Here is a 25647-nt window from a genome sequence, read left to right as displayed (position 1 = left end):
AAAGCAACACTCCTCTGTATTATGCTGCGCATGCCCTTTGGAAGTCTGTGGTAGGAAATGCATAGAAAAGCACTGGATGGTTCTGATAGTCTTTGGGTTGATGACTCTGCAAGCAGAGATTACAGGTACAGAAATTGGCTCTTTGATCGTCCCCCACTTCCTGGGTAGGAATTTCTCTGTTGCTGAAGCTGTCATGGGACTGTCTGAGCTTTCAGATAAAATTTGCCTGAGAAAGAGATGTTCTTTTGTAGAAGGGAGTGACATTATGTATGTTGGTTTCAAACCAAAACAGTGAGGAAAAAATGTGGAGGGTACGTAAGGAAATGTTCATTTTCAGTCTGGCCCTAAAACTCTTGAACAGTGTAAGTAGTGGCTCTTTTGTGCGACATTGATGATTATTCTATATCAGAAGTAAATGTTTGCTGTGTTCCATTTATACAACAGTTGTTAGAGTGATAGCAGTTTCTTCTTAAGATTTCTTTCATGGTTACCTACATGAAGCACCAGTGGGTGGGGAGAAACTATGCTTGGAAGTTGCTGGATCATTGTTCATTATGTATATTTTGGTACTTGGTAGACACTTATCTTTTCCTTCTAAGGTTTCTGCATGTAATAGTTGATTGGATTTCTTCAAATCACAGCCAAAATAAAGGATATTGTGTGATCAATACTCCATAATGAGCAAGCTTTTTAAAACAAAGACTCAAAACGTGCTCTTACTACTGTGCATTCACACCTAGCTGCAATATGTACAATGCTTTTTGGCTTACTCCTGCACGCATGCAAACTTCTATGGACAGGGCTAAGAATAGCCTGATGTACCATTAGTTACCTGAGACTTTCTAGCAGCTATGCATATGTGTGCATTGGCACCTTCATTTTTTTTTCCCCCCTCAAAGAATACTTCGCAGATTTCATCTGTAGAAGGACTAACCTGTGTTATTCCATGCTGAGGTCCACCCAGCTAGAAGACAGCTTTGCAGAAAAGGACCTAGGAGTCCTGGTGGACATAAAGTTGAACGTGAATCAGCAGTGCACCCTTGCTTCTAAGAAGGCTAAGAGTATTCCTGGCTGTATGAGGCAAAGTATTACCAGCAGGTCAAGAGAGGTGATCCTTCTTCCCTACTCATCATTGGTGAGGCTGCCCCTGAAGTACTGTTTCCAATTCTGGGTCTCCCAGTACAGGAGAGACATGGACATACCGGAGGGAGACCAACGTAAGGCCAACAAGATGCATAAGGATATTGAGCACTTCTCAAGAGAGTGCTGGAACTTTATAGACTAAAGATGAGAAGGTTCAGAGGGGGAATCTCATCAGTGTATATAAATACCCAAAGGGAGATGGAGCCAGGCTCTTTTCAGTGGCACCTGTTGCCAAGAGACAGCGGGCACAAACTGGAACACAAGAGGTTTCATCTAAACATCAGGAATTACTTCCTTACAGTGTACAGGTGACTGAGCTTCTGACAGAGGTTGCCCAGAGAGGTGGTAGAACCTTCTTCCGTAAAGATCTTCAGAAGAGGTTCTGGACATGGTCTTGGGCAACCTGCTTGAGCATGGGGACTGGAACAGATAACCTCCAGAAGTTCTTTCCAGTCTAAACCATTCTGTTATTTTTGTGTTCCTTGGAAAGGCACATCCTCTCAGCAAATATTTCTTTAGGATTAACAAGTACAGATTCCTCTGTCTTGAGTTCCCTTACCTGACCTCTGCTTATCAGAGCAACTACCATTGACAAAATTTTGGGGTGCTTCTGTTTCCTGGTAGTCATTTTTGAATAGGAGGAGGTATTGAGTCTGGTAATGCTGTAGCCTAGTTGTCTCTGCTAGTCACAAATGCACATGATGTCTGTGCTACAGTTGGTTAGAAAGATACTTAAGTGCTTCTTATTCCCTAAGAGACTGAAAACTACTGTATTGGCTATTGCTCAGTACAGAATATTTCGCTTTGCAAAACCAGTGATACTTTTCTCCTCATGCTGTGAACTCTTTCCTCATCACATTCTCTTCAGGACACTCAGGATGAAACAGCTGTACTTTGGCTAGATGAAATTCAGGATGGGATTCATAGGGCCAACAAGGACACAGAGGAGTCCCAGAGATGTAAGTATCTTTTTGCCCTTTAGCGCAGCTGGCAGGTGGACTGGTCCACCTATCATGACATCCCACTAGAGATGGTACTAGTCGTGGCAAAGGCCCCTTTTGGGTCAGTTAGGCGTTGTGATTGAGCTCTGTCAGAGGAAGCTGTCTTAACTAAAACTGTTGTAAGGGTAGAGCTCAGCGGAAGGATGGAACACTGAAGAGAAATACTGTTGATAAGTCAGCACCATACTTGTGCAAAAATCCTGGGCTGTCAGGCACTGTACCATGTATAGCTGGATACTCCATACTAAAAAGACCTCTATACTACAAGTTGCCTTGTAGATTTTTAATCTATAATTTGTATGTGTATATATGTATATGTACAATTGAGTATTTGTGTACACACACACAGTTTCTGCGTGCATCTGTTGCCTTGCCCTATTCTGTTGTTTTGTCTTTGCTGAGTCACTGAGCCGCTGAATGCCAAGGTAACTTGCTTCCTTGTATTGTCAAAGTTTCCTTAGGAATTCTGGCCATTAATGAAGCAGTAGACCATGGAGATGTTGGCCATACCCTGAGTGCCTTGCGTTCACCAGATGTTGGGCTATATGGAGTCACTCCAGAATGTGCTGAAACGTACCAGCGAGAGCTGGCAGAAGTCAAGAGCGGAAAAATGGCAACAGGTGAATCACAAGTAGCTAATTGTTAGCACAATAAATCCAAAATTATTGCATGCAGAATGGAAACAAGATGGAAAAAAAAACTGTACGGGGAAGTCTTGTGTTATGGGTGTCTTGTTGCTGGAGTCTTGTGTTATAGGAAATTGAGTCTAGTTGGTAAACTAAATTAAAAAAAAAAAGTAAACAGTGAAATATCCTCTACTTGTAGAATGCATTGTGCTTAGGTAGTTCTTGTATTAGTTCCTTAGGGTCGCAGACATTTCTTCTCTTGCTTGGAGGAAGAAACAACTGTACATGTTTATTTCCTTATTGTAATATTTGTGTATGGGAAAGGTAAGACCTGTCTGGTTTTGATACTTACACTAGTTTCTGCTTTTAGGGGGCAATGGCAGTGAATGGGTGAAACTCTGGGTGAGAGGAGGCTATAATTATTATCATAACCTGCGTACCAAAGAGGGAGGATGGGATGAACCAGATGGATTTGTGCAAAATGACACACAACTGTCACGGGAGGAGATACAGGTAGGGTAGAAAACATGCGCTATTTTTCTGAAAAGTTGAAGTTCCCACTGTTCCAGTCCTTAATGCAACTCTTAAGAGGTAGTTTCAATGCAGTAGTAATGTTAACAAGCTTTGTAACTCATTTAGTTCACTGTGCATCACCAGCCTTTGCGTGTAAAAACTCCTTGTCCTTTTTCAGAAAATTTGTCCTGTTGGTAAAAGGGTACAGGACTGTGGTATTGCTGTTTATTGAAAGGCAACTTGGAAGTTTCTCTTGAGCGAAGTACAGAAAGCTACTGTAACATCCTATTTCTCGTATCACCATTCTTTCTTTCTGGCTCTTCCTACCATAACACTAAACCAGAGCACCATATCTGGTGTCACTGCGGCATACAACCGAGAGCAGTTGTGGCTGGCCAACGAGAACCTGATTACAAAACTTCAGGCTTGCTGTCGAGGATATCTCGTTCGCCAGGAATTCAATTCCAGAATGAATTTTTTGAAGAAACAAGTCCCAGCAATCACTTGTATCCAGGTAAGGATTTCCTTTAATTCTGCTTCAGACTAGTACTCATCAGTTGCTCTCTATATACACACTTATTGACTGTTTCTGTTCACTCAAACAGTTGTAACTCAAAATTATCTCAACCTCATTTTGCAAGTTATCTAAAGGCATTTCCTCCCAAAGAGTCTTCGTATACTTTACTTTTCTATTTTACATATGAGCGATAAAGTCTCCTCAGGCAGAGCTGCAGAGAGGAAAAAACATTTGAGGAAGCTTTACTTTCTGCTTTATTATCTGGTTGTGTTTCTTGGGAATAGCACAAAACAAAGTATGCCGTATGTCTTCATGTTGATAATACCGTGGGATGAATAATTACTGTGATTCCTAATGAATTCAGGAGAAGCAACATAGCTTTCAGTATACCTGGGTAGAGTCTCTTCTCATTTATCCAGGGATTTGGAGAATTGAGGGCGTTAAAGAGACAGTGTGATGATTCAGCATGAAGTTGGGCACATTTACAGGAGAACAATGAAAAAAATCTTTCTCCAGTGTTGTAACTGATATGTGTGCAAATGAAATACATGCTTTGCACCCTATTAACACTTTGAGTTGTGTATGTGTGTTTGTTCCTGCCTAAATAGCGCACATGCTCTGCTCTTTACAAGTATTTAATAATAAAATCCAATTCATTAAAATAACACTCTCACTTTTAGTCCAATCCCTTGCCTAACTTCTGTTCTAACAATCAGCGGTAATTAGTCCACTCTAAAGGCTTACAATTTTACATCACTCTACTTTCTAGCATAGCATCTGCCACTTGGCCCTCATGTAGAGCAGTTTACGTGAATTTGATTGCTTAGTTATATACCAGCTAGTATACTATATACTTCTCTAACTGTGTTTCTGAAGGCCCAGGCTCTTCATAGGGTAAGTCTCTCCTCTCATGGTTACAGTTGGTGGAATAAATAGATAGTGCTTCACTGTATATTTTCTACTGTATATCTCTCGTATGATAAGCGTGTCTCCATTACATTTTACTTAGCCAAAAAGGAAGTCGGTAGCTGAGCAGCAGAAAGAACCTTAGGATTATAGTTACTTCTCTTTAATTTGAAAAGTAAAGTAAGCATGTGTTTTTTCTGTATTCAGTCTCAGTGGCGTGGCTATAAACAGAGGAAAGCGTATCAAATCCGTTTGGATTACCTCCGAGCACACAAGGACCAAGTAGTGAAGGTAGCGAAGGCTCTCTGCTGATTCACTTATTTATTTAGAAACCTTTTGGGTAGTAATCTCTGTGGAAAAGTCTTGTATCTGACTTATTTTGGTTACTTTTCTATAGATTCAGTCAATGACCAGGATGTATCAAGCCAGAAGGCGTTACAGAGATCGTCTGCAGTATTTCAGAGACCACGTAAGAGGCTGTCCTGTTAAATGAATTCAGTATTTAACATTTTTACTCTTTCCTGAAAAAGTTCAAATGTTGTTTCTTTTTACATCCTAGATAAATGATGTTATAAAAATTCAAGCCTTTATCCGAGCAAACAAAGCACGAGAAGACTACAAAACCCTCAGTAAGTATTGCTAAGAGAATAAAAATAATCATAGCATGGTTTGCAGTGGAAGGGACCTTAAATTCCAATCCCCCTGCCACGGGCAGGGGCACCTCCCACTAGACCGGATTGCTCAAAGCCCCATCTAACCTGGCCTTAAACACTTCCAGGAAAGGAGCATCCACAAATTATCTGGGCAACTTGTTCCAGTGCCTCACTACCCTCTGACTAAAGAATTTCTTTTTTATATCTATCTAAGTTTACTCTCGTAGTTTAAAACCATTAGTCCTTGTCCTATCACTGCACTCCTGGCAAAGAGTCTTTCTCCAGCTTTCTTGTAAGCACACGTCAGGTACTGGAAGGCTGGTATAAAGTCTCCCTGGACCGTTCTGTTCTCCAGGCTGAACAACCCCATTTCCCTCAGCCTGTCTTTATAGAAGAGGTGTTCCATTCCTCTTATCAGCCTCATAGCTAACCTCTGGAGTTGCTCCAACAGGTCCATGTCCTTATGATGGGGACATGGAACTGTGTTCATGGAGCTGAACATAGAAGTTGGGGTCTCATGAGAGCAGAGTGTAATGTGCCTTGAATCTCTGTTTGCAAGGGATATTGCTAGCGTGATGTATGACTTCCAGACAGTTAAGAAGATCAATTGGGATGAAGTTCAGAGAGTAGGTAATTCTTGAGACTGAAGGAAAATGTGATTCCAGATATTGCTTCTGCTGCTGAGAAATAGAACCACAGTTAGTGAGGTAAATTCAGCAATGTGGACTACTGTAGCCTGATAGCTTTTTAATTCTTTACTGTTCGATTCTGTCATGATTTACTCAAAACAAGAAATTACAGGTGTTGTCAGAAGGTGACAGGTGGTGTTATTTTTTCCTGGCTTGGTTGCTTCTTGACATGCTATTTAAACATTGATAAGACCTGATGTTTTATTTCTTGTTTTTAGTTAATGCTGAAAACCCACCTATGGCTGTGGTTCGGAAATTTGTCCACTTGCTTGATCAGAGTGACCAAGATTTTCAGGAGGAGCTTGAGCTAATGAAACTACGTGAAGAAGTCGTAACCTTGATCCGATCCAATCAGCAACTTGAAAATGACCTCAATCTCATGGACATCAAAATTGGGCTGCTAGTGAAAAACAAAATTACACTGCAGGTAGGAAATGTGCTGATGGGAGACCAACTACAGAATGAACTGAGCCCAGCGGCAGTTAGCATGGAGAGCTCCTGGCCTTGGGTCTCAGTTGCTCTGACCCAGCGGAAAATATTGCCCCAGACTTACAGATTTTACTCCCAGTAAGTTCTTACTCCATTCCACTTACTTAGTATGTATCCCTAGAAGGACATCTGTAGAAGAAGAAACAAGACCTGAAGCATTACCAAAAAAAAAAAAAAGGCAAAAAAAAAAAAAACACAAAGAAAAGAAAACCCACACCAGACTACACTGACCCAATGAAAGCAACAGATTGTATGTTTGAAGGTTTTCAGACCTGTTTTGTTGCTCGTTTTTGGTTAAATCGGTTGCACACAAGCTTACATTTTTTAGTTTCTCTTACTTTGGATACTATAGCAGAGAGGGAGGTGATTTCAGAGGCTGAAAATATGCTTATGCCACTTGGAGCTTTTTATTAAAGGAGGTCCCCTCTGTCACTTTGCTGATAATTAATTTCATGCAAAAAAAAACAAGTCTCCCTGATAGAGCAGTGCCTTTTATTCAAGATGAAGTTCCAGTCGGCTTTTCATTTGGTCCTGAATGGCATGACGCTAGCCGTGTCCCAGTTTGAAGTCTGAATCATGGTAGTAAAACTCATGTCTGAAGGAGGCTCCAGTTCTTGGGCCTGTGCCTGCAGCAGAAAGCGTCATTGCTCTCTGAGTATGTAGAGGTAGCTAAATATAAAACAGGACTTTGAGGATTAAAGCCCAATTTAAAAAGAAAGATTTTTCTCAGACATTTTTAGGATGCTACCGGCTCTGATAGTAATTGCTGCCAAGGGCGACTAGCCCTTCTGTGGTTCTCAACAAATTCAGAAAGTCGGGAACAAAACAGCGAAAGTACTGCTATAGCAAATAATGCTCTGCTTCAATAGCCCTTGACACTGCATTTCCACATCCAAGCAAGTGGGCTCTCAGATGCATTTTTTTTTTTCCAATATTGCATGCTATTAAATATTTAGAGTGGAATCTGTCCCTGTCTGTTCCTTCCAGGATGTTGTTTCTCATAGCAAAAAGCTTACCAAGAAGAACAAGGAACAGCTCTCTGACATGATGATGCTGAACAAACAAAGGGGAGGTTTGAAAGCTTTGAGCAAAGAGAAGAGAGAAAAGTTGGAAGCCTATCAGCATCTGTTCTACTTACTTCAGGTATGGAGAATCTAGTGCTGATAGAGCATTCGTCTTGTCATAGAGGCTTACATGTTTTGGCAGAGTCTTTGCTTGTACACTATTGTTTTGGACCATTGTAGTTCTTTATGATACTGGCCTTCGTGGACTCATGCACTAAGCATTTTTTCTTTTTGTTACAGACTAACCCAACCTACTTGGCCAAACTGATTTTCCAGATGCCTCAAAACAAATCTACAAAGTTCATGGATTCTGTCATCTTCACATTGTATAACTATGCATCCAATCAGAGAGAAGAATATCTGTTACTGCGGCTTTTTCAAACAGCATTGCAGGAAGAGATCAAGTATGTGGTAGCGTATAGCATGGCCTTGCTGTCGAATCAGTTTTTGCAGTTTCTAGAACTGAGGCAGTTTTCACATGATGTCTCATGCTACTATGCAGATAATGCTGAGCTGTCCCTGCCTTCTGCTCTTTCCATTTCACAGTATTCATTTTTGTAGTCTAGAAAGAAGCTTGTCCATTAGGAATGAAGCCTTTTCACTACAAGTGAAATCTTTTAGTCAAGATTTCACTTCTCGACGAGGCAGCTATTTTTTTATCCAATGCAAAATCTTCCTAAAATTCATTCTAATCTGAATTCTTTAATGTCTGCTTACAAAAACTTCCAGCAAACTGCAAACTCAGGCTTTACAAGCCAGAGGCAGAGCGTAATGCTAAGCTCTCTGGATTTTCAAAACACTTATGAGAAGGCTGAAAATGAGAAACTTTATTGTTGGCATTTTTATTGACTTAGGGACTCTGGCTGCCCTCAGGCATATATTGGTTGGTCATTTGAGCCTCAGGAGCTTGGTATTACGTGACTTAAGTTCTTTATGATGCAGAGTTGCACAGCTTGCTGTGAAGAAGAATGCACATGAAGTACTGGAGGAGATTACTTTTTAAGCATTTTTAAAGTTTTTTTTAAATATGAAGATGGCATGTGCCCTGAAACAGCGCAAAACAAACAAACAAACAAACTTTAAGTCAAGTCATGTTGAGAGTAGTTGTTCAGGAAAACGCTGATGCTCCATTATCTTTTGGTGTATTTACAATAGTTATATACTAGGTATGGCTTCTGTTACGTGCTTATTTTTAAATACTGAAAGAAGCCTGCAGGTCTTCTGCCTATGTAAAACACCCTTTATTTCCTCTATGTTTTTGCACTGTTCTCTAATAGAGCATACAATTGGATTTACAGTAATTGTCATTGACGTGCCTACTGACAAGTCATGTTGGAATTCCCAGATGGTGGTCATAAGGTTCCTTGCCTAGTCTGTCTTGAGAATTGTTGCAGTATTATTCTTACATAGTGTTGCAGTTTATTGATGTATTGAGATTTTAATGCAAAACCATCATCTGTTTCCTGATGGTAGTGCTAAGAAGCATACCAAAAGCCAGTAGAATTACGCATACCTTGTACTTAATATTGATTCTTTCTTCTTCAGATCAAAAGTAGACCAAATACATGAAATTGTGACTGGGAATCCTACTGTTATTAAAATGGTGGTAAGTTTCAACCGTGGTGCCCGTGGTCAGAATGCACTAAGGCAGATCCTGGCACCAGTTGTGAAGGAAATCATCGATGACAAATCACTCAATATCAAAACTGATCCGGTGGATATTTACAAGTCTTGGGTTAACCAGATGGAATCTCAGACTGGTGAAGCCAGGTATGGGAACTGTTACTACTGTGTTTTTCTAAGCGTTGTCCAGCTGCTGTGCATTGCTCTGTTAATCATTTCTGTTAATCGTCCATGGCTTCACTGTGTGAATCTGTCCAGCTGATGCTGTCTTTTCAATCTCCTCAAGACGGCTTTCTTCTGAAAGTTGTAAAGATCACATACTGGTGGTGCTGAGAGTATTGGAAGGGAATATCCTGAAGATGGAAGGAGAAATTCTTTGTTTGCCTGTTTTGAATCGATAATTAGCTATGAGATGCCTTTTAAGCTAGAAGGAATCATAGGAAGAAAAAGTAATTGAGAATCAGTTCGACGTCAGTCTTTGTTCATTCTTTTTATTAACGTACTTTAAAAGAAAGGGGAAAAAAGCATACAAAGTAAAAGGCAACTCTCAACACACCACACTGCATGATTTTTTTATCATCTTAATGTTGAAATGTGCAGCTTGCTCTTTCACCAATTTATTTGCAACCTGAGACACTACTTTGTCACAGAAGGCACTTTTTTTGGCCTAGTGTGCATGTTGGTATGCTGTACAACAAGGGACAGTTTTGAGTTAGCTGGGCTTTTTCTCACAATGGCTATTGCAAGGAGAGCAGAGGAAATGAAAACAAGAAATCCTTAGCTCTTCCAGTGCCTGGAATGTTAATTGAAGGTAATGCACAGCTCTTGACAGACAGTGAATGTAGGCTTGTTTCTGTGTCAAGTGAGAAATCCTGCATAGCACTAACAGAAATAGGCTAATGTGAGGACTACTCACCTTCGCATTTGACTTTTTCAAATAGCAAACTGCCGTATGATGTTACACCTGAACAAGCTCTAAATCATGAAGAGGTAAGGACCCGCCTGGATGCCTCAATCAGAAATATGAGGACGGTGACAGACAAGTTCCTGTCTGCCATTGTTAGTTCAGTCGACAAAATCCCGTAAGTCTGCTGTACCATAGTTTTATCCTGTAGAAGTTATTGGTGGTAGCTTCGTGCTTGCAGCAGTCTTAATTGCCTTTTCTTTCCTTTGAAGTTATGGAATGCGTTTCATTGCCAAGGTACTGAAAGATTCCCTGTATGAGAAGTTTCCTGATGCTGGTGAGGATGAGCTTCTGAAGGTGAGGAGCTGAACATTTTGTGAATAATTGTCAGCCAAATTGGCTGCAGTAAATGCATCTTGTTCTTATCCTTTGTTGGGTGTATGTGTGGTGAGGAGCATATGCAAACCTATATACAGGTTATTTATTATTATGGATATAAAATGTTTTACATCGCCTTTGATTTTTAGCTTCATGTGTACGTCATCTGAGATGTAATATAATGTCAGAAGGAGGCATCCCACTGCTTCTGCTCTGCTTCTAGTATCTTGGGCATTGTCTCCTTTAGGTTTCTTGGGGTACTCTTGCTCCTGGAAAATAAATCTTGGTTTTGCTGGTATGGTCAGAGCCAGCTGCTCTTTCCTTAAAGAGACAATGTCAAGTTAAAAGGTCTGCATGCAAATCTGTTATTCCTAGTTAACCTTATCCAAGATACTCTAGTGTGTTTTAGCAGCAACATACAGTGTTGTTTTTCGTGATGTCTGGTCGATTTTGTATTTTGCATTTCAGTAGATATGGAGAACAAAAAAAATTCTAACAGTAGGCACTCCCAGATGAGTATAGCTTTTTGGCTTTCATCGAAATTTATTTGTTTTTATGGCTTTTTGTAATTTTGAAGGTCTTTATGCCTGTGAATGCTTTGCTTGTTGATAAAAACAGCTTGGATCTTAAAATACTTGACAATGTCTCTTTAAGCTTCTCTGCCTCTGCCTCATTACAGAATAATTACCAATCTGAATGCTGTTTTCTTCTCTCTTCTAGTTCTGTGCTTTCCCATTCTGAGGCATCGATTCTTTCTGTGAAGGTGAATTAATTTTTTCCATCTGTAAATTTAGGTGGAAAACTGCGGTTTTTATTAATCTTTGTGGAAACAATGTAATGGTCCACATGAAAGTCAAAACTGCAGCTGTGTGCAATGACTGCTTGTAGATTTGTTAGGACCCAAAGCTAGCTATGTAGTACTGTTCCTCTCCCCCTGTAAGTTTAAATATTATTAATATGGTTTCTCTCACAGATGTATTTTCTTATGACCAGTAGTAAACAGTTTAACTGTTGTAATCCTGTGATGTCATCTGGGAGAGTACAGCAGGAGCTTGCATGAAACAGTTGTCAGAAACATGACTCTGAAAGCAGTTAATAATTTCCCGGGCTGCTTAGCAATGGCGAGGCTTTTTCTCTGTTTTCAGCTTTTTCTTCAGTCCTCTGATCTCTACTGTGCATTCAAGTCACATGTCAAGCAGGAGAAGCCAAGATTCTGTGACCTGGCCCTCTACAAATTTCTGTGAACCACCAGAAAATACTAGAGCATGCGGTGTGAGAACTTTTGCTTTACATCAGCATGCTGGACTAATTCCTTTTTGTTGCTGTAATTACTTTAGGCAAAATACCAAATACAGGTTACAAGTATATGTAAGAGAGTATGAATAATGGGACATCTTTATTTTTGGTTCCATGAAGTTTATTTTTATTGCTGCTCACATTTAATGAGGTAAATGGGATTTTGAAATGTCCAAGGCCATTCGTCTTCTATACTTCTGGGTTTCTTACCTCTGGATTAAATGATTTCTCCGTTACTCTCACTTAAAATTAAGTGGTAGTCTGTAGCTGAAAATGTTGCTGGCTTATACGAGGTATTCTGAAAGAGAAAAGGAATTTGTAGAAGGGGTGGAAAGTAGCTGCTATTTTCTCAGTTTAACTCCTTGGTTTACAATACTTCTTCACTTTTTGATTTGCTGCAGATGGTCAGTTCTGCACGCATCTCTAAGAATTAGCTCTTGTTCCTTATGGGACAGCGGTACCAGGTTCCTATATACTACGGTCGTTCTGACCTCTGTTAAACTATATTGTTTAATTCTCATGACAGACGATCGTATGCTCATGAGTAGTTCATTGTAATCTGTAATATTGTCTGCCTATATATGTTTTTATAGGTTAAAATATAAAATCTTCATGCATAGAAATATCTGCAGCTGTATTGTCCTGGAACTAACAGTTTTTGTATTGACTGTCCCACTGCATCTTCATATATAAATGCTAGATTCTTTATAGCATATGCTTGTACACAGCAGCACAGTATACCATTTATCTTGGAAGGGACCTAATGCTTACAATAAAATAATTTGCCAAAACTCATTTGGAGAAGTTTCAGTAAAATTCACTGGGAGCCTATACCAATTTCTTGATGTGTTTCTTCTCTGCTCAACTTTTCCTAGATTGTTGGCAACTTACTCTATTATCGCTACATGAATCCAGCCATTGTTGCTCCAGATGCGTTTGACATCATTGATCTTTCAGCTGGAGGTCAGCTGACCACGGATCAACGCAGAAACCTTGGTTCCATTGCAAAGATGTTGCAGCATGCTGCATCCAATAAAATGTTCATGGGAGACAATGCACATCTAAGCATCATTAATGAGTACCTATCACAGTCGTACCAGAAGTTCAGGTAGAAGACTTTAGCCAATTTAAGTTGAGAAGGGTGGCGGGGATAATGTTGCAAATAAAAAGGGATGAAAATAAATATTAAATATGATAAATTCCATCCCTGTCAAATAAGCAGTTTGTTGAAAATAAGAGATTACACCTCAGACTTCCATAAGCATCAGTGATAGTGCCAGGTAAAATGTGGACCTGGAATTTATGAACGATACCCAGTATATTAACGAGATTGCTACCTCAGGTGTGTTTTGACTTGCAAGTTTCTAGAATAAAGTTTTTTTGTGTGTGTTTATTGTGACACTGTGGCCACGAGCAACTAGAGTGGACACGCATTCTTTCCTGTATGAACCCTGCTTTCCTGTGAGAACTAAATGGTGCTTAGGAATAAAGCAGGCTGGCAATTAGCCGTTCATGTAGTAGAAGCAGCTTTTCATTCAAGAATTGTCATCTTACACCTTTCATCTTTCAGAAGAAAGAAAACTAGAGATTGCTGGGAGTGAGGGGTGTAATTGCAGCAAAGACGGGATGTGTGAACAAGGTCACAAGAACCATGCCCTGTCCTGCTGATGCTGAAAAAGAGCCAGTGCCCACATGGCCAATAACAATAGTTGAATTTTACTAGGTTACTTTTCATGTAATAAAGTAAAGCTGACCAACTGTAGGATGCTATACTGTACCATAGTTTAAAGAAGAGTGATTTGGGCTTATCAGGGAGAGTTGATGATCTTGATAGGTCTTGTGACTTGTTCTTCTTTTCTCCTCTTCCTTTTTTTTTTTTTTTTTTTTAAAGACGTTTTTTTCAGGCAGCCTGCGAGGTCCCTGAATTGCAGGATAAATTTAATATTGATGAATATTCTGACTTGGTGACTCTCACTAAACCAGTTATTTATATTTCTATTGGTGAAATCATCAATACACACACTGTAAGTATACATTAGCTGCAGTTGTTCCTTGTAAGTAGTCCTCACAAAAAAAAACAAACCTCTGGTTGAAACTTGAAGTAACCAAATACAAAAATGAAAGTTGTCATTTGATTATAGTGTACAAGAGCTTGTAAGTTTATAGAATTCAGTAATTTGATGGTGATTTTTAAAAAATTATTTCAAAAGTATGTGAGTATGTGATAATGGCACAATTTTGAATGGTGATATTGCAGCTTTGGAGTTTAGCAAAGTAAGATCTTTTTCTAAAAGACACCAGTACATCATGTAACTATTCTGTCTAGAAAAGGTTTTATGATTAACAACATAAATGTTTTTTCTGTTCATGTAGCTGCTTTTAGACCATCAAGATGCAATTGCTCCTGAGCACAATGATCCAATTCACGAGTTGCTGGATGATCTTGGAGAAGTTCCTACAATTGAGTCCTTAATAGGTGACCTATTTTATTTTACCTAAGAAATGTGTGATATTACCTTGGATGATGTGAAGAAGTGCAGTGTTTTAAAAAAAAAAAAAAAAAAAAAAAAAAAATCACCATTGGTATCACTGGTTATCTGGAAGTACGTGGTCTAAAAAAGGAGCAGCAAATTTGTTCTAGTTTATTCCTCTGAGTGCAGAAGTTGTGACCCTGGGGAGGGGGGAAAAAAAATCTATTCTTTCTTTTTGTCCCCAGTCCCGTCACCTTGCACCACTCCTGTTTCTAGAAGATGGACAGAAACTTAAAAATGTTTTTTGTTCCCTTACATTGGAGCCATTTCTTTGTGTGTCCTAGCTTGTTTGCAAAGATTTATAATCTGTTATGGAGATCTTTATGTTCCTCTTCAGAGTTGATTAACAAATATATTAAACAAGTGTCCCTATAGCAATCTTTGGCATAACTTTTTTTTTCCATCCTATTGAGTGTTTTCTATATGGTGTTGAACGTTTGATACAGAATTTTCTTTTTTCTCTTTTTTTTGGGCTGGAGGGAAGAAGAAACTAACTTCACTGTTAAAATCTGTGGAAATTTTCTAAAATGCTACCTGAGCCACAGTTCAGTTCCTCATGGTATAACAAACTGAAAAGTTTCACAAGCCTCTTTTTTTTTTTTTTTTTTTTTTTTTTATGGTGCAGCTATTGGGAGCGTGAAATCTGTCTGCTGGGCTTTGGGGATGGATGGACATGTTTTTTCTGAGAGGATGCAAAAATAGTTAAAAAGTTGCTTGTTAAGGAAGTTTGGAACCTTCTAAAGGAGTACTTGCTAGCACGTTTTCTTCTGAGCACTCATAAAACAGAAGTATTATCAGAGAGAACCTAAACCTTGAGTTTAACTATAATTTACCCTCCTTCACCGTTTCATTTCTCCTGTGTGTGTATGGTTGCTGTGGTTAATGTCTCAGTTTAATATTTCTACAGCCCTTTAAAAAGGGGGCATAAGGGGGAGCAAAAAAGCATCCTAACAGCTGTTCTGAGGAAAATTCAGCTACAGTTGGAACAGGTAAAATTCATTGTGACAGGACAGCTTACTTTTGTTTATTAGGAGAGTACAAGCTTAGTTGCCAACAAAGGCTTTGCTTTTTGCTTGGAAAATTCATTCTAGTGAGGATGTGGTCAGAAAGACACATTGATATTTAATTTATAAAGTATTTTGGCTGGCTACTCTTCTTGGTAGAGAGTGAGATGCTGAGATACAGTGTGTAATACATACACATAACCCTTAAGGCATGTAAACTAGAGATTATGTGGTGCCTTTCCGGTGTGTGTAGTCTCTCAATTTGTGAAGAAAACGTCCGTTGATATATTGAAGGTGTTTTCAAGTGCTATTATTGCAACAACTTTTGACAGTAAAGGAAACAATGTAGTTTTTCTAAGGTCTGTTATGTCGGGGAAAAAATGCAAAGCCGTAGTAGTCATGAACATAGAGAATGATGTAGTATATAAAATTTTTTTGCTTGACAGGGGAAGGGTCTGGCAACGTTAATGACCCCAACAGGGAGATGCTAGCAAAGACAGAGGTTTCTCTCACGCTCACTAATAAATTTGATGTTCCTGGTGATGAAAATGCAGAGATGGATGCAAGGACAATTCTGCTGAAGTAAGTGAAAGATAAACTACCCAGTATGTTTCTCAAGAGAAGGGGAAGAGTAGAACCTGAATTTTTACAGCTAATCTGCATGTGAAAGTAGGAGAACTGAAGTTTAAATCAAGCAAATGTGGTACTGTTACTCAAAATGCATTGAACTTGTAGCCATGTTGTTTAAATGCTGTGGCTTTTACACTTGTTCTTGATAGTCCTTTGTCACTGTAGAATTTGTCACTCTTTAAAAGCGTATCTTGGATGATTTCAGAGGGGAAAACATTCCAGAACAGAAAGTATTCCAGTTGTGAGCAAGTGTGATGATGACAGCAGTTGGATTTATTCATTGTAAATAACTCATAGCATTCATCACAATTTACTTTTACCTCTGAGGTTTATTGATGTAAAATTAAGATTGCCTATATAATGCTCTTTGTGTATTTTTTCAATAGAATACATGTGACATAAGGAAATGCTATGTGTAACTGAATGCCTAGCATATGTGATGCTGTACTGCTGAAATTGCTAGTTCTTATGGAATTTGCTGATTTATATAGCCTTTGAGTAGACTAAGTCTTTATCCTGTTAGCGAAGTGGAAGACAGTGATAGTGTCTATGTAGCTGAGCAAACTCATCTAGTGGGTGATGCCCCTGCCTATGACAGGGGGGTTGGAACTATATGATCTTTAATGTCCCTTCCAACCCGAGCCATTCTATGATTATGATACGTGTGATGCCGCTCACCTTTTTTGGTTTATGATGCTCTTTTGTACCCTCTGCATTCTCTGTCCCAGACTTGACTCTGATAGAGGAAGACTAATAACTTTTTGGGAAATGGAGGTGTTTGTAGACTGATCAAAGTAGTGCGTTGAATAGACAGTGATTTCATTATTGCCAGATTTTTTTTAATTTTATTTTTAAATTGGGAGGACTTAATATTGACTCTTCGCCAGTTTTAAGCAAATCCCTGTTGCTGGGATTTCTAGAGCAACTACCTGGCATGCAGTTAGGCATTCACCACCTCAGATGCATTCCTGCTCAGATTCTAGATAGCTTAACAGAGAATTCTGCAGATCTGCTTACACTTGGCCTAGATGGAGCAACGATCTCTTAGAAAAGAATTTTATCTCCAAAAAATAACGTTAAATTACCTGGGTTCCTGTGGTGGTTTTACTTAGGTGGGCAGTTGAGCTCCACCGCAACCTCTCTCACTCTCCCTCTCCTCAAAGAGGAAGGGGGAGAAAATACAACACAGAGAACTCAAGGTTTGAGGTGAGAAAGGTTTAATTAAAGTGGAAAGGGAACGGGGAGAAAAAGAAACAAAAGAAACAGTAAGTCTGCACGGAAGCACAGAGAGAAGGGAAAAAAATTATTCTCTACTTCCCATCAACGAGCAATGTTCGGCCGTGTCCTGGGAAGCAGGGCCTCAAAACGCATAGTGGTTGTTCAGGAGGAACAGCCCCCTCCCCCACAAGAGCCCCCCTTTTTATTGCTGAGTGTGACATCAGGTGTTATGGAATATCCCTTTGGTTGGTTTAGGTCAGCTGCCCTGGCGATATCCCCTCCCCATCACTTGCCCACCTCCAGCCTGCTGGCTCCTGGGGGCTTGGAAGGAGTCCTGATGCTGTGCCAGCACTATGCAGCAAGAGACACAACACTGGAGTGATATCAGTGCTGTTTCAGCTACGAGTGCAGAGCACAGCACTGTGTGGGCTGCTGCAGGGAAAGGTGACTCCAGCTCAGACAGACCCAACACAGTTTCTTGAAAGATATGCCGGTATTTCCGTATCCACCAGAAGGTGACATTGATTTCAGAAGTAAAGATTTATCACACATACATGCTTGAAGTCATCTAAGATGTGAATGGTAAGGAAGGTGTTGATGCAGTTCGCATTATGCCAGAAACAATTCCAGCCTGATTACAAATTACTGAAGGCACAATTTGGTACTGTCATTTGCCTCAGGGACAGAATTGTCTCAGGCTAGGCATTGGCTGTGGTTAAGTCACAGATCTCGATCTTTGATCCTGAGATCAAGGAATGACTGTTTGTTATTAAATTAGAGACGAGTACCCACTTTGGTTCAGTTAGCATACATGGGGGAAAAAAAAAAGTCCCACGGAGTGCTTTTGCTACTTGTTACAAAGCACTGAGGTGCACTTTTGGAATCAGTTTCCAAACTTTTCACTGATAAAACAATCTCAAAAAAAGTAAATCAATTACCAGAGTTCTGGTCTGGTCTAATTTACGTCTGGCTAAGTGCATCCAGTGATGATATGACTTCAATGTAAATAAGTATAACTGTTGTTATTGCAGAGCAATATTGAAGGTCTTCGGGCTTAAACTTTTAATCTCCTGTCTCCTCGGTTTCTCTGCAGCACAAAACGCTTAATTGTTGATGTAATCCGCTTCCAGCCAGGGGAGACACTGACTGAAATCTTGGAAACTCCAGCTACATCAGAGCAAGTATGAAGAATTTGTTTCACCGCGTTCTTTTTAGACTGAGAAATTGTTTTTATCTAGATTAATGTGGGTATACTTGGTAATCTGCATTATGTATTGTTGTGAAGTTGTCTCTGCTGATGTTGGAGCAGCATGTAACAATAACGAGGAAGGAATGTAATGGAAATAAATTGTACGTGTCAATCTTAGTCCTCTGAGAGTTGCCAGAAAATAGGTATCTAGAAGACTTCCAAACAGTAGGTAGATTTCTACTGGTTCCTGTACGTGGAATGTGTTCATCAAACATGGATTCATCAGAGTCAGTACCAGAATGACAGTAAAATTCTTATCCAGTTATGTCAGAGTTGTCAGGTGACCTGATTCTAGTTCTTTGTCACCTTAAAAAAATGAATCTGCTAATGAGCTTCTAATTTCCTGTTTTTCTAGGAAGCAGAGCATCAAAGAGCTATGCAGAAACGGGCCATTCGTGATGCCAGAACTCCTGATAAGATGAAAAAATCCATGTCTGTAAGGGAGGACAGCAACTTAAATCTTCAGGGAAAAAAAGAGAAAATCAAGACAGGCCTGAAGAAGCTGACAGAACTGGGGATAGTGAATGCAAAAAATAAATACCAGGAACTAATCAATGACATTGCAAAGGTATGCCAATTGGTGGTTTCCTAGTCAGAGTTGATTTTTTTTTTCCACAGTTTGCAGTGTTGGGAAACTGGCATGGAGTTTTCAGGAGGTATAAGTTTTGTAGTAGGTAGACATACAAAGCATACCCTTTGCTGCAGTGTTTCCACCTCTTCACATTTCAAAATTCCTTTATTTTTTATGAGAATTTTTATGTTTTCTTAAATGACTGTGTTACCAGAATCTGAGATACCTTAAGAAAGTGTTACAGTGCCTCTACAAACTTTATCATGCATGGAAGTTTTTGCCCATAACCTAAATATTTTTTTTTTTTTTAATATATCCATTCAAGAATACCTAAAATAATGCTGAAGTGGGAAGTTAATAAAACGACTTGTGGAAGAGAGATAATGCTGTTGTATGTTGCTATGTTGATAATGCATTTTATTATATCATACGTTTGACAAAACATTGTGTAGGAAAGATTATGTGTGTAAAGTGAATGAATTGTCACACGTAGAGACCAGATTAAGTATCAGAAATGAAAACAGAAGTTGACTTGAACATGTGATGTTTTTTTATTCAGCTGCTCATGTAACTTGCTTAAAAATAACTGACTGACAAAGAAAGATGAGGAAGTCTATACGCTGCTATGGTTATAGTTTTTGCTTTGTAAGGTACCCTTCTTACCTGGTGGAGGCAAAAATTGCTGCCTTCCTTAGATTGCATACTATAACACTATTAACATACACTATGACAGCATTGAAATTTGAGAAAGCAACAAAAGGTTAGAATGAACTGCTGTGTAGACGGAGAAGCAATGACACAAACTGAGACAAGTGTGTCTGAGGAATCTTACTACAACTTGTATTCTGAAGGAAGGCTAAATAAGATCAGTGCATCTCAGTATGTCTCAGTGCTCTGGGCTCGAGCAGCCAGAGAGCTTCAATAACCAGTAGGTCTCTGCATATCTTGCTCTATGCTGTAGGATATCCGAAATCAGCGTAGATACCGTCAGAGAAGAAAGGCAGAATTGGTAAAGCTGCAGCAGACGTACAGTGCCTTGAATTCCAAAGCTACCTTTTATGGGGAACAAGTGGATTATTACAAAAGCTACATAAAAACCTGCTTGGATAACCTGGCTAGCAAGGGCAAGTAAGTATCTCAGAACTATGCTTGTGACCCTAGAAATGCTCCTTACAGAAAGAACATGTGTAGGTCCTTGCTAAAAAAGAATTGTAATGTCATCTGCACAAAGCTCATTGGCTAGGCTCTTCACTGCAAAGGTGGGTTCCGGGGAAGGGTCTCAGCAGTGGTGGGGAGTACAGGGAGAGTGGTGGTGTCCCAAATGGGGTCAAAAAGACATATTTGAAAGAATTTTGTCCCTTTGAGTGAGGGAAGCGTAGAGAGGCCAGAGAGAATGGGGGTGGTTTGCCCAGATAATGCATATGCTGCTTAGTCAGTCTGTCCTATCGTCCTTTCTTGGAGCAGAGAATGAAAACAGCATAGTTACTTACAATGACAGCACTGATCATGAGTTGTCCTCTTTTTGTCCCAGAGGGAGTGGTGCAAGACAATTCAATTTTCCTGAAAAAAAAAAAAAGTCTACTTTCCCAGTTTCTCTTCTTTATGTTGACAAGGATTGGCATCGTCCTTACTAGGCTAAGAACATTTTTTAAAATAACTGGGTTTGTTTGCATTCTCCCATTTTTCCTCTGAACATGCTGCAGAAGTAACTTCCCGTTTTGAGGAAACTTCAGATACGGGTTTGGACGACTGTGGTTTGTTGTTGGAAAGGGTGTGAAGTACGGATTTGTTAAAAATAAATTAAATAAATAAATATATATATATATTAGCTGAAATTGCTGGCATTAGACACCCTTGTTTAAAATAGAATCTGAAATGAAAGGTAGGCCAGGTCTTTCTGTTTTCTCAGACACACAGAAAATTTTAACTCCAGCGCAGTGACAGCAGGGTAGCAGGGTAATGAGTAGTTTCATGGGTCAAGATGGGCAACTGTAATGGCTCGTCCACTGAACGTGTGGTCAGTACACTGAGATTGAACAGGAGGTGAGATGAAAAACAGCCTAAATCTATCAGGGCCACAGATCATACTTAAATATATGTAGCATGTGTAATCTTGGATCATATCATTAATTGCACTTTTTTTTGTTTCTGTGTGTGTCAAAGTAACTTACCGGTCCATTTTCAGAGTACCAGTTAACCATAAGAACATTCTCTTTTGCCTAATGATAAATAATACTTGTTTCTATGAAGTGTTGTATTTTCTGCTCCTGTAGTGTAAGTTATTGGTAAATTGTCAGAAGATCTGATTAGAGCTACAAATGCTTTGTAGATAAACTTACTAGTAGGAATATATTGTCTATCGGCCATGTTAATCATAGTTGATCAGCTGTACTGGTTTTAGCTACTCACCCAAATAGGATTAAATGTTTGCTGTCTGACTTCTCTTTATTTGTTTGACTGTACATCAATTTTTTCCAGGGTCTCGAAGAAGCCTAGGGAGATGAAAGGCAAAAGTAGTAAAAAGATTTCACTAAAATATACAGCAGCTCGACTTCATGAGAAGGGAGTGCTTTTAGAGATTGAGGACCTGCAAGTTAACCAGTGAGTGTTGTTTTATGACTCATAAGAGCGAAATAGCTTACCCGTTTCCCTCTTTTTCTGGGATTGTTGCATTCTCTTAAAACTTGTCTTGGTGCTCACAGTTGATGAATGGAATTCTTTTTGGAGCTACAAGGAGTCTTTGCACTCCGTTCATCCTGAGATTTGTCTGAGTTGGTGACAGGCCGCCTAGTGGTTAGCATTGTTGGCAGACTTAGCTATTAAAGGTGAAGACATTGCCAGACTACACAGACAAAACACAGGGCCAAGAAACCTTGTATTGATCGGTCACTTAGGAGTTCTCTTATTTCTGGTTAAACAGGAGCAGATCGCTGGTAGAGAAGTTTAACAGGATTTAAAGATTATACCATCTTCCCCCCTGCAGCCCCACGCTCCCATTCATGGAAGGGAACCTCCTTAGGTGAATTGCTACTATGGTTAATAACTCTCACTGCTGAAAAAACAGCTTAACGCAAGCCTGAGTTTGTTCAGATGCATTTAGCTAGCCTTGAGAAATTGGTCTGTTTTTTGCAGGTTATAGACAAGTGGCCTGTTACTAATTCTTTTTCGACCCTGAATTGAATGATTTTGTACTCTGCACTAAATGGGGTGTGGATGTGCGTGCGCTGAAGTAGGTTGTGCTTGCATGAAGATGTGATCTCCCAGACATAAAACTGTTAGGTTTCTATTTGTTGTTGGCTTTTTTTGGTCTCGTTGGCTTTTATGGCCTCATTCCGAATGGAGATAGAATTAGAAGTTACGAATAGAATTCTTAAAAAATTATCTTCGGATAATTATGTCATTAGGAACTGCATGTTTAGTAATGAACTGTGATTTTTAATTTCTCAAATATACAGGTTTAAAAATGTGATATTTGAAATCAGTCCAACAGAAGAAGTAGGAGATTTTGAGGTAAAAGCAAAATTCATGGGGGTACAGATGGAAACGTTTATGTTACATTATCAGGTAAGAACTATCCTGTTTAATAATGACATACTTTCTGCCTGAACAGTGTGAAAAGCTGTCTCAAAAACAGATGATCAAGTAAAACAGATGCAATGCAAATGGAGTATTCAGACTAATTTGTTTCTTTACTAATGAAGGCTTGATCTTGATCTGTATTCCTAGCTACGCTTATGTATGTGCACATATATGTACGTGCATGAGCACTTTCAACAGCCTTCTGCTGTAGCAGAAAGATCAGGAGACTGTGTCAGCAGTCAGCTAGGCTTGGGTGTGTTGACATCAGCTACTTGTAACTTACGGGTAGTCTTTCTGCCACCTTGCAGCTACTGGCTAATTTAGCTAGAGAATCCTCAACCTTTATTTACGCAAAGCTACCAAACAGGAATGCAGACTGAACTGGTGCTGCATGGTTTCCATTCTTCTTCCTGCACTGGTACTGTTATGTCTGTCATCTCTGCCTACATCTGTGTGTCTGCCAAAACCTGGTCCCCAGGAATCGTTAGGTATGTTAATCGTGGATGTCTCAGGGATCTTGAAACAGATTACACTGTGTAGGGAGCTCCTACACCCAGATAAATCTGTGTCACACTTGGTAATCAGCTGCTGGAAGGGACAGCTGTCTTGCATATCCCATATGTGTTCTCTAAGAACACCTGTAGCTCATTCCAATTCTAATCCATTGAAGCTGGTCACAAACTCTTGTTCATGTGGCTACCTCAGGTTGCTCAGTCCTCAAGCACGTGTTGCTGTACTGATGTGTCTTTGTAGAACTGCTGTTCAGAAACAGCAGATGTTCTGAGAGGGGAGTAATGAGGAAGCTGCCATTGCTTTTCCAAATACAGCATTAGCAATGGCTTTGCTTGCGTTGCCAAGATTTTATAGAAAGTAGCAGAAATAGTTTTCTGATATTTACTCCAGCATCACCCAGACTCTACAGCTGCAGGAGGCAAGTTCATATTTCAGAAAACACGCAACGTTTCTTTGTGGTAGCACAACCTGAACACCTTCTCCAGTATGTGGTGGTCAAGAGTGAGAGCTGCTGAAAGAAATTCATTGCTGAGATGAATCAGTGCAGGTAGTCTTAATGCTTTGTCAGGTGTGTCACAGACAAGAGGAAAGTGCAGCTAGAAACACTGCATAAATACTGGAGAGCTGGAATCAGCATCATGTATTTATTACTAATGGAGGTGCTGTTTATTTCTCTGACTTAAACTGCTGTTTTAAACTGCCTCACAGAGGTCTATGGCAGATAGGCTTTTTAGAAAGCCATACGGTGGAATGCTTTAATGTTTCATGGGTACGTGATAACATTAGGCATATGGAAGTGAGACCCTTTTTGAAAATTAAACTTCGTGGCTGTTACGCGAATGAAAAGCCTGATGATGTCCAGATCTGAAATACAGCTTTCTTGGAATTGCTTTCTAATTCTGTCCTTTTGTAGTTTTTATTTTCTGTAAGCACAGATTAAAGATCTGAAAAGTCTTAGCGCATGCAAAATAGCAAAATATGTTGCTCGATGATTTGGTCTTTAGCTTGCTTGTTTTTCTAGCTTATGCCACGTGCTTTGTGATAGGTATTCCTCAAAAGCTTACTGTTTCACAGGGTCTTGTATAGTCATAAGCTGTTGAGGATTACTCACTCATAAGTGTATTCTCTTTGACAGGATCTTTTGCAGCTGCAGTATGAAGGCGTTGCAGTCATGAAGTTGTTTGACAGAGCAAAAGTAAATGTCAACCTTCTGATCTTTCTTCTGAACAAGAAATTCTATGGAAAGTAACTGACCTCTGCTGGCAAGTCTGTGAAAGGGGAGACAAATAGAAACCTGCATATATGACTTGTAATGATTTAGCTATGCATCAGTATATGCCCATACCTTGCTAAAATATATCAAATGTATTATGACAAAGGACTAAGAACCTCTTGTGAATTGACAGTGCTGACTGAGTCTGTAGTGCGTTGCTTCTTGTACCTTTATGACCTTTATGTTCTACTTGGAAGGTCCCCTGAGAATGTATTTTTATATGGCACTGGGGATTAAACTATTATTAGGATAAACTTAGGGCTGCTTTATTTGCCTAATCATGTTCTTTATAAGTCTCGTATTCTGGTTATGTGTACAAAGAGAAAGATGGCACTATAGAGCAATTGATTTATTGATTTGCCTCATGAAGGAAAAAAGTTAGAGATTGTATTCAGACTCCAGTTACTCTCTAACAGCAATGACTGCAATGAAAAAATGGTTGAAGTCCAGGTAATCCATTTGTTTGTGAGCTTGTGGCAGTGATGACAGCAAGCCAGTTGCTGAGAACGCATAGGGTCTGGAGAATCATTGTGTCATATGGTTGCTGAACTACTCACGATTATGTGTTATAGACACATAGAACAGCTTTAGTGTCTTATTTTTCTTCATTTGTTTCTCTTAATGACACTATATAATAATTTACAGATGGCCCATTACATAGAAGGACTGTGGAGGACATTTATTACTGCATAAGGATGAAAAGAAGCCTTTTGGGAGGGGAAACTGAAAAAATCTTAAGATGTTAGTTTTTAGTGCTGCTTGCAAAGCATTTAAAATGTATTTTTTTTTCCAGTTTAGAGCAATGTTCCATATATCTCTATCTGATTCAATAAATGTTAAGCTCAACCTGCAGACTTGTCAAAAAGTTCCCTTGGGGGAAGACAACTATCTTAAATAGGTCAGTCTTTAAAAAGTTAATTTTTTTCTAGCTCTATCGAGGTCCCCATTTGTTTTACTATTTAGTGGATTTTTCACCACAGCAGTGGTGGTGCTGCCTGTTCTGCTAGATTCAATAAAAATACGGAGACTCTTAAATAAATAAATCCAATCCTAAACTAATTGTTTGTTCTGCCCCTTCTTCCACCCCTGTTTTCTTCTTAGTATTTCCATTTTTTTAGAAGGGACATAACACTTAATTGCAAATTTGAAGTTACTCAAGTGTCACTTTCACTGTTTTTTCAGATTACTGAGTGAAGTTGAACTGCCTTATCTTGATCTATGTAAGCACTAGTTCATTGGCTTAGATCTTTGCTTATAAAAGCCACTCACAATATTTG

General features: G+C 39.3%; 1 protein-coding gene across 2 annotated transcripts in view; it reads left to right on the top strand.

The window, feature by feature from the left end:
• The window catches only part of IQGAP1 (IQ motif containing GTPase activating protein 1), a 60319-nt gene extending 34890 nt beyond the window's left edge, over positions 1-25429 (top strand). For both annotated transcript variants that reach the window (XM_068695791.1, XM_068695790.1), the window contains exons 16-38: positions 2012-2102; positions 2597-2764; positions 3141-3283; positions 3627-3797; positions 4914-4997; positions 5104-5175; positions 5266-5335; positions 6267-6475; positions 7525-7680; positions 7842-8005; positions 9147-9371; positions 10166-10306; positions 10401-10485; positions 12678-12910; positions 13694-13826; positions 14176-14278; positions 15784-15919; positions 18279-18366; positions 18790-19002; positions 19967-20133; positions 21484-21606; positions 22461-22569; positions 24233-25429. In XM_068695791.1, the coding sequence (XP_068551892.1) occupies positions 2012-2102; positions 2597-2764; positions 3141-3283; positions 3627-3797; positions 4914-4997; positions 5104-5175; positions 5266-5335; positions 6267-6475; positions 7525-7680; positions 7842-8005; positions 9147-9371; positions 10166-10306; positions 10401-10485; positions 12678-12910; positions 13694-13826; positions 14176-14278; positions 15784-15919; positions 18279-18366; positions 18790-19002; positions 19967-20133; positions 21484-21606; positions 22461-22569; positions 24233-24346 (3198 nt within the window). In that variant the 3' untranslated portion in view covers positions 24347-25429. The remainder of the gene's footprint in view (positions 1-2011; positions 2103-2596; positions 2765-3140; positions 3284-3626; positions 3798-4913; positions 4998-5103; positions 5176-5265; positions 5336-6266; positions 6476-7524; positions 7681-7841; positions 8006-9146; positions 9372-10165; positions 10307-10400; positions 10486-12677; positions 12911-13693; positions 13827-14175; positions 14279-15783; positions 15920-18278; positions 18367-18789; positions 19003-19966; positions 20134-21483; positions 21607-22460; positions 22570-24232) is intronic.
• Positions 25430-25647: the final 218 nt, after the last annotated feature.

This window comes from Anas acuta, chromosome 12, assembly GCF_963932015.1.
Source record: "Anas acuta chromosome 12, bAnaAcu1.1, whole genome shotgun sequence".
In the NCBI taxonomy this organism is placed as follows: Eukaryota; Metazoa; Chordata; class Aves; order Anseriformes; family Anatidae; genus Anas; species Anas acuta.
The sequence above is the reverse complement of the archived record's forward strand: the minus strand, read 5'-3'. Positions and strand labels throughout refer to the sequence as shown.